This window comes from Aptenodytes forsteri, unplaced genomic scaffold, assembly GCF_000699145.1.
Source record: "Aptenodytes forsteri isolate BGI_AS27 unplaced genomic scaffold, ASM69914v1 Scaffold173, whole genome shotgun sequence".
NCBI lineage: Eukaryota > Metazoa > Chordata > Aves > Sphenisciformes > Spheniscidae > Aptenodytes > Aptenodytes forsteri.
The window spans coordinates 2,156,740-2,165,076 of record NW_008794449.1 but is presented as its reverse complement, the minus strand read 5'-3'; the positions used below and the strand labels follow the sequence as shown (position 1 = coordinate 2,165,076).

The window sequence follows — 8,337 nt, the reverse complement described above, 5'->3', positions numbered from 1 at the left end:
CAGTGTGTATAAATTTTCACAGAATCATAGAATCATAGAATGGTTTGGGTTGGAAGGGACCTTTGAAGATCATCTAGTCCAGCCCCCCTGCCGTGGGCAGGGACATCTTCAACTAGAGCAGGTTGCTCAGAGCCCCGTCCAGCCTGACCTTGAACACTTCCAGGGATGGGGCATCCACCACCTCTCTGGGCAACCTGTGCCACTGCCTCACTACCCTCAATGGTTTGACTCTGTGGATTCAAGCGAGAGCGCCTATTTTATGATGTTTTTATAGCAATTATCTGCGTTTGGGAGGGAAAAAACCCTATGTTGAAACGTGAGCAATTAAAGAAACAAAGCTTGAGCTTGCAAAAAGAATATAACTTTCAGAATAGTCAGAAGTGTCACCGTATTTATCTGAGGCTCCTCTCCACTTCAGGGATGTGAGAGACCCTCGTAACGGGGTTGCACAAACAGCATTCGGCACATCCCTTGGCTGCTCCCTTACAAGGGCTGGACGTACTTTATTTCGGGAATGACTTGCAGTGTTCTGCACGGGAGCTGGTGCACCTCCCATCTGAGGGAGGCCTGCCTTCTGGGAACCAGCAGGTCTTGCCCTCCTGCTCACCCTCCAACCCCTTTGAAGTCCTGTGAGCTTGACTTCTCCTTCTCCTCTGCTCTGCTTTCTGCTTGACACGGTGATACCAGAATGCGGCATTTGGTATGAGTTTAGAGAGCATGAGACAAGCCCTGAGCGAATGACTCATGGTTTCTGGTCAGCATTTATTTCTACAAATACCTGTTCAGGGTGGAAACCAAGGGTAGTTTCCTTCGTTCAAAGTTTATCTTGGCGTTTTTACTTTTCCCTAGGTGTCAGCTCTCAGGATGTTACAAAGACAACTCCTGCAAGCCCAACAGAAAAAGGGCAGATCACCACAACTACAGACACCAGCAAGATGCAAGGGACCACCCCCACAAGCAAGCCAGGAAACCCACCATCCACCTCCACGTCGTCAGCTGCCACAGTTCAAGGGACCACCCCTACAAGCAAGCCAGGAAACCCACCGACCTCCACTGTGATATCACCCTCCACTGTTCAAGGGACCACCCCTACAAGCAGCCCGGGAAACTCATCACCCACCCCCACGACATCGCCCCACCTGTCTCAGCAGGTCAGCTCTTCAACCAGCTCCGGAGCCTCAACAGCCACCCCTGATGCAACCTCCAGTGTGGCCCAGCAGAAGACCAGCCCTCCAGCCACCTTGGGAAGCTCGGCAGCCACCACTGCTGCAAGTCCTGTCCCCACACATGCGAGCAGCCCTCCAGCCACCCCAGAAGGTTTAGGGACTGCTGTCACATCCCCTCCCAGCGTGGAAGCTCAGGGAGGCCAGCCTTCGGACCAGTTGACCAGCACCGCTACGAGCACCGGAGTCCTAACGAGCAGCCTTTCCCCTGGGCTCAAGGACTACGGTATCTCTTCTGCCACAGCTGTCACCAAGCAGCCTCACTTTTCTCCCAGTTCTCCAGGCCAGGAACTGGCCTCTTCCACCAGACCTGGAAGCATTGACACTTCTGTTACCCCTTTTGATGGATCCGTCTCCCCCACCACTAGAAAAGCATCTCTGTCTTTACCACCTGGCAGCGTCAACAAGGTCTCAGAGGCAGCCACCACGCCGACTCTTGGAACAGGTACCAGAAGATGAGAACCTTGATTTCTCGGGTTGGGAGGCCCTTTTGTGGTCTTTCCCCTTGGCTACCCTAAACACTTCCTGTCATTATGGGGTGTCATCACCTTGTCTCGTTTTAGGACTTTCCAGCATAGTTGTCTCCATGACAACTGGGTGTTTAGGTCCCTGTTGTCATTGGTGGAGATCGAGTCAATGCAGTTAGTGAAATGCAAGGCATGAATCAACTGGCAAAGCGTAGACATCGGCTTTCAGATGGACCAAACTGTGCCTGAAGCACCATCAACTGCAGTGACTCGATCTTCAGTGACTGCAAAAGGGAGCCAGCAGCGATGAGTTTGGAGGTGGAGATTGACATGGTAGGGTTGGTGAAACAGATTGACAGCACCCTGAATGCTGACTGTAGAAGATCCCTAGTATGGCTGACAGCTTAGCGAAGGCTGTCTGGGTATGCATACAAAATAAGCTTTAGAGGACTAAGGAGATTTTGTGGCTGAACTCTGAGTCTACAACCTCTAAAGAGTCTAAGCTGTTAGGTAGGATATTCATCATTTCTGCGGGGAGTTTGGCTGCAGACTTCTGTCTAAGCAGCATTATGAGTGTCCATGTGGTGTTTAGGATCTTGCTGAACACCATTAATATGTTTTCTCTAGACCTCTGGAGCTTTATAGAGCCATGTTAGTTCATAAGTGTCCTGGTGAGGCACGGTCTAGGGTCCCCTTTGGCATTTTGTCTGGTAGTGTTTACGGTCAAGCAATCACACTGTGGGACTGTGAGGGCTCCACGGAGCCTTCCAGACTTGGGTGGGATTGTAGGTTCAGCTCACATCTGGCTCTGAATAAAAGCTGTGATGACACTGAAGCCCTTCATTGTCTTCCTCTGGAAAAGGTTGTTCTTGACCCAATTTCCAGCTACCTGCAGTAGAGAAGCCACTCAAAAAAACATCTCCTTCCCCCTCAGCCTTCCAGCTCCCCTGTGCTGTCAGCATCACTAAATGGGCCGAGGTCTTAATGCAAGACCATCTTCACTGGCTTCATCCAAGTCATGTTTTGGGCACGTCAGCAGGCATTAGGAGGTGAAATGGGTGTCTTCGTGAAGGATGTTTCTTTCCCCTCCTGCTCCGCAGGACTGTTCCCCATTAAAGGATGATATATGAAATTATGTTAATTCAAATTTGACCTCAAGCACTGAGCATGAAGAGGTTTTAAAAAACCTTTACATTTCATAAATAGGTGAGAGAATGCAAGAGAAACAGATGGCTTTGAAATTAATTCTCTCCTGGAGCCTTCAGAATGTGTCTGGGAGAGAAATATCCTTCACCTTTTCTGTGGAAGAGGCAGGAGTCCCAAAAGCAAACAGGCTGAGAACAAGATGTGGCATTTTAATTCTCTTTGTCGCCATTTAAGGATCAATTAGGAACCCAGGGATGGAGATCCATTTCTTCAAAAGGGTTTGGGGAGGCAGGAGGCTGTTATGCTCCTTGCACTACTCCCATTGCACAAGAAACTGTAGGGTGCTACAGACCTTAACAAAGGCGTCTGAGATGATCTCGGGTATCTGAGGCACCTGCATGGGACTGGTAGACGTGGGGCATGTGCCCTTCCAGAGTAGCAGGCAGGCAGGACACCCCCAGGCTGTCTCCCATAATACCAGGCGCTACTTGTAAGCACGTCACCCTGGGCTTCTTCCATAGCTGATGGAGAAGCAGTCAACAGAGGTTATGGCATTTCATCCCCTCCTAAGGGAGGTGGCTGCAGTTGTCAGTGCGATTGCACAATGAACTCCATTCACTGGGAGATCCTGGGTAGCCAGCTCAGATATAGTCTACCTCCGTTGTAGAAACCTCCACGGACAGCACCCCAGGTAAAGTAAAATGAGGGCCATCCCATCTACCCAGCAATACTCCTTTTTTAAGTGATGACCCAGCTACCAACGCACAGCCATCATGGCCTTTGGGTTCGTCTCTCCGGAACAGTCTGATGGGTTTCAGCAGCAGAAAATACCATCACAGTTAATTTAAAAAAAAAAAAAAAAAAAGGAAGAAGAAACCCAAAGCCTCTCCAAGCTTTGACACAGTGAGCTTCAAGGCAGGGCTAGGGCTGAAAACTTATTTTCAGCTGCTCACGAACGAACCTGTGTCAGCTGTATCCTCTATACTGTATCAGTGTCTCTCTGCTTGTTTTTTTCCTGTATATTGGGGACCCAGACCAGAGGAGCCATGACGCCAGCTCTGTGTCAACCAAACCTGCAAGTGCTGACCAGAGCCCTGCCAGCGCACAGCCATCAGCCCCGGTCCCGGGGGACCAGACGGCGAGCAGCAGTCCTGGCCACCAGCACCCTAACGCTTCTTTCCAAAATGAGGTAATGACGCCTACGGGTCATTCGTTTTCCAAAATGAGGTAATGACGCCTACGGGAAGGTGGGCATTTCGTAGTGGTGTCTATTTATATTTAGCTGGCATCCCACGTACATGTAAAGCCTGCAGCCCTTCTTGCTGTGCGTGTCTGTGTCAGAGAGATCTGCCTTAGGAAAACACAAGGCAGCAAAATAATTCTAGATTAAACCCCTTTCTCCCATAGCTTTCTGGTGAAGAGACATGAAGGATGGAGGTGAAGGGGATTATGGTCTGGGTGCTGAACAGGGAAGAAGTGAAATTTGGGAAGAGAGGGGGAAGCATTATGGAGAGCAGAAGCTGCCTTGGGGCAGACTTGGACATGATGAGAGGGCAAAGACCACAATTCAGCGTCAACCGTTCATGGATGATATTAGCAGAAAATGGTTTGGGAGCATAGGGGCATCTCAAAACACAAGCCAGGATAACTGAAGTGCTGGGAAGGAGGGAAGGGGATCCTGTTTCAAGATGCTCGTCTTTTGTAGAGCAGGACCACACCATGGCCCACTGGCATGGATCTTCCTACTGCCTGAGCCAATTCCTGCTTTACCCGTACTGCAAATTCTAAGCCTGGTTTGGGAAGTGCATTAGCAAACGTCCCACAGACAACCGTGTCAGTTACCTGTGAAAACCCTTTCCACATATAAAGGGTTGAGCGAAGGGCTCCCGGGTGTGTCTCGTTTCCATAAAATGGATCAGGGCTTTGATTGGGATGTCTCCTGGCTTGGGGCAGTCTGTTGTAGTGGTGACCTACTGTCCTTCCAACCTACGTCAACAATTTGAGAGTTGCTTTTCTTCTGTCTTTCCAGGTCATCTGTAAAGACCAGGTGCAAAATAATTGGCCCACCGTGTATCTGAAAGAAGCTAAAACCTGTGTAAGTACCACCCTTTTGAACTTCCATGTGGGATTAGCAGCTGTGTTGCTGTTGGAGATCAGCTTTTAACCTGTGGTACTCTGAGCATGTGAGCCTGCAGAGATGAGAGTAATTTCATCAAAATAAGACGCAATGACTTTCGGGGTGTAAAATGGTAAATGCAAACCCACGCTCAGCAGTATCACCCGGTGCGGGAATATGGCAGGAGGAGAAGAGGCCTGTGTGGTCTTCTTCAAGTAGAAGGACCAGCTGAGCCCGCCCAGGTCTCAGAAAAAGAGCAATGGGCAATTTTAGGGGTGAAACTTTCCCTCTGCAAAGGCTAACAGGAAAGCTTTTTGCCCTTGCAGATGGACCAGAAGTTCACTCCAAAACCCAAGCAAGAAACATGGAGTTCCTCCACGGTTGTTGTGTACTTGGTGAGATCTTGCAACCTCACAGCTGGGGTAGGGTGGCATCCGAGTGCAGAGCAACTGAGAAGCACAGCAGCCTGGAGTTTGGGACTCACTGTGCTCCTCAGTGCTCTATCAGCTCTCATGGAACCCTAAAGCGAGAGCAAAAAACTCTATTTCATTTGTTTCAGACCCTCTACAAGACCAAGGAGTAGTTAAATGTAGTGCCAAGGTTGGGGAAAGGCAAGCCCAACCCAAGACTATACACCAAGACCTCCTTCTTCTGGTGGGTGGGTACTGTCTGCTGGATTTTCTGAGGCATACCCACCTTCAAAATGATTCTTGTGGAAACTGTGAGTTTCTTGTAATAGGGAAGATGCAATATATTGATAACTTTTAAATAGGCTGAAGTTTTAAGTTTATGACAAAGAGGAAGAGACACCACCACATGGCTGGTGAGATCTTGACAGGGTGGTTGTATCTATCTGAGCTGTGGGTAGGGCTCAGGGGTGGTTTTTGGCATTATAGCGCTCTGGTTTCTGGATCTCAGCACTGCCAAGGCAGCGTAAGCGTTGGGAAATTGGCACTTCAGGGACCGTCTCACAGCCTATGCTGCACAGCATCAGAAATAGCTGCTCAGGTTCATGAACCTCTGCTGTCCCATTTGTAAAATGGACTGACTCTTGACTTCACCGTATGGTGGTGAGACGCAAAGTGAAGCCACACTGTGTTCATAAAACCCCTTGAGACACATGCTGAGATGAGCACGATCGCTCCTACTGACCACAGCGGTTCCTGAAATTCCCTGTGGCTTGGTGGTGGCCCTGTGTTGTGGTTTAACCTCAGCCGGGAACTAAACACCACCCAGCCGCTCGCTCACTCCTCCCCCCCACCCCGGTGGGATGGGGGAGAGAATCGGAAGGGTAAAAGTGAGGAAACCCGTGGGTTGAGATAAAGACAGTTTAACAGGTAAAGCAAAAACCACGCGTGCAAGCAAAGCAAAACAAGGAATTCATTCACTGCTTCCCATGGGCAGGCAGGTGTTCAGCCATCTCCAGGACAGCAGGGCTCCATCATGCGTAACGGTGACTTGGGAAGACAAACTCCGAATGTCCCCCCCTTCCTTCTTCTTCCCCCAGCTTTATATGCTGAGCATGACGCCCCATGGTGTGGAATGTCCCTGTGGCCAGTTGGGGTCAGCTGTCCTGGCTGTGCCCCCTCCCAGCTCCTTGTGCCCCTCCAGCCTTCTCAGTCGGTAGAGCACGGGGAGCTGAAAAGTCCTTGCCTAGTGTAAGCACTGCTCAGCAACAACTAAAACATGGGTGTGTTATCAACACTGTTCTCACCCTAAATCCAAAACACAGCACTGTACCAGCTACTAGGAAGGAAATTAACTCTATCCCTGCCGAAACCAGGACACCCTGCCTGGCAGCCCTGGAGAGGGCTTGGACCTCCAGATAGCACCCACCGTGCTCCTGGAGGAGGGGAAGCGCCTGGCTGCTGCCATCTCATGGTCATCACCTTCCTGCTTTGGCTGCTGCTGGGTGTAAATGCTCCTTGCCCAGACACCTGCAGAAATGATGATGTTCTTAGCCGTGCTGCCCTTAACGTTGAGGATGACTCCAGGGAGGGACCTTATTACCATGATGCCCGTGGCCCAGACGCCACAGCAGGACAGCCTCTCCTGAGAGCATCCCCTGCCCTGCTTCGTGTAATGTCTGAACCTGCAGCCGTGTCCATGCTGGGAAGGCTTCCCGTCAAATTTTACATTGAATATATAAAAACATTTCACCAGGTTGACAAAATCTAATTTTGGAGCCTAAAGCACCCGGGTGACTTATGACCGTGTTGGTGTTTAATGCTTCCCTCCTCCTCCTGGGCGCAGTTGTGTTCTGTGTGGAGCCACTGTCCTCCCCCTGGCTTCAGTGGAGCTGTGCCGGGAGGCTTTTTGGAAACGGGGATGGTAAGGCTGGGAAGTGATGCGCCGGCAAGCTAAGGGATGAGCGGACATCACGGCTTGGCATCATCCATCGCTCCTCTCTGCCCGCTCCGCTGGGCGATGGCGCGCTGGAGCTGGCGAGCCAGCGAGTCTGCCGCCCTGTTTCCCTTAGATTCCTCTGGGCGTAATAACGAGCCGAAGCATTGTTAGTACAAAATGCCAATTATGCCTCGAAACAGCTGCAGAAAGACTGCAAGGGTGCATCCTCCCATAGCATCGCTCTCCTCGGCTGCCAAAACACCTCCCACCCGCTCGCCGTTAACTTTCCACTTGGCTTATTCCTGAAAATTACAACAAATTTCATGCCTCCCGAGCCGAGCAGGTAACAGAGAAATGGCACTATCTGGTTTCCCTGCTTTGCAGGCCTGGTAAACAAGTCTCTAGCCAAATCTTGACAGCAAAGTGAAAAAATCCTTTGCATTTCGCAACCCGTGGGAAAACAGGAAAGTGCACGCTGTAAGGAGAAGTGTTCCAGAAACGGCTCCAATCCTGGTCTGCAAGAACGAGCCAGAGTTGAGGCGGCGTTGTACTAAAAGCTCAGCTCCAGAGAGAAGCTGGGGAAGCATCGAGGGCAACGTGGAGGGCCCGGTGGTGGGGGACGTGTCCAGATCACACATGACAGGGGAGAGGGCAATGCAGACCACCTCCTGCCACGCAGAGACAGGCTCATGGGGCAGCACTGGCGATGCGAAGACCCGAGCAAAATGGTTGGGAACGAACCCGGGAATTGCGGGCATTGCACCCCGCTGCACCTCAGTTTCTCCAGCTGCAGTGAATTTAAAAATAAAAAAAAACCCTCAGAAACGGCTCCAATCCTGGTCTGCAAGAACGAGCCAGAGTTGAGGCGGCGTTGTACTAAAAGCTCAGCTCCAGAGAGGGAAGCAGGAAGCATCGAGGGCAACGTGGAGGGCCCGGTGGTGGGGGACGTGTCCAGATGACAGGGGAGAGGGCAATGCAGACCACCTCCTGCCACGCAGAGACAGGCTCATGGGGCAGCACTGGCGATGCGAAGACACGA

General features: G+C 51.0%; 1 protein-coding gene across 1 annotated transcript in view; it reads left to right on the top strand.

Moving 5' to 3' along the window:
* The first annotated feature begins 851 nt into the window (after positions 1 to 851).
* The window catches only part of PODXL (podocalyxin like), a 16,997-nt gene continuing 9,511 nt past the window's right edge, over positions 852 to 8,337 (top strand). Inside the window, exons 1-3 of the mRNA XM_009290423.2 lie at positions 852 to 1,668; positions 3,871 to 4,025; positions 4,866 to 4,931. Coding sequence (XP_009288698.1) covers positions 936 to 1,668; positions 3,871 to 4,025; positions 4,866 to 4,931 — 954 coding nt within the window. The 5' untranslated portion in view covers positions 852 to 935. The remainder of the gene's footprint in view (positions 1,669 to 3,870; positions 4,026 to 4,865; positions 4,932 to 8,337) is intronic.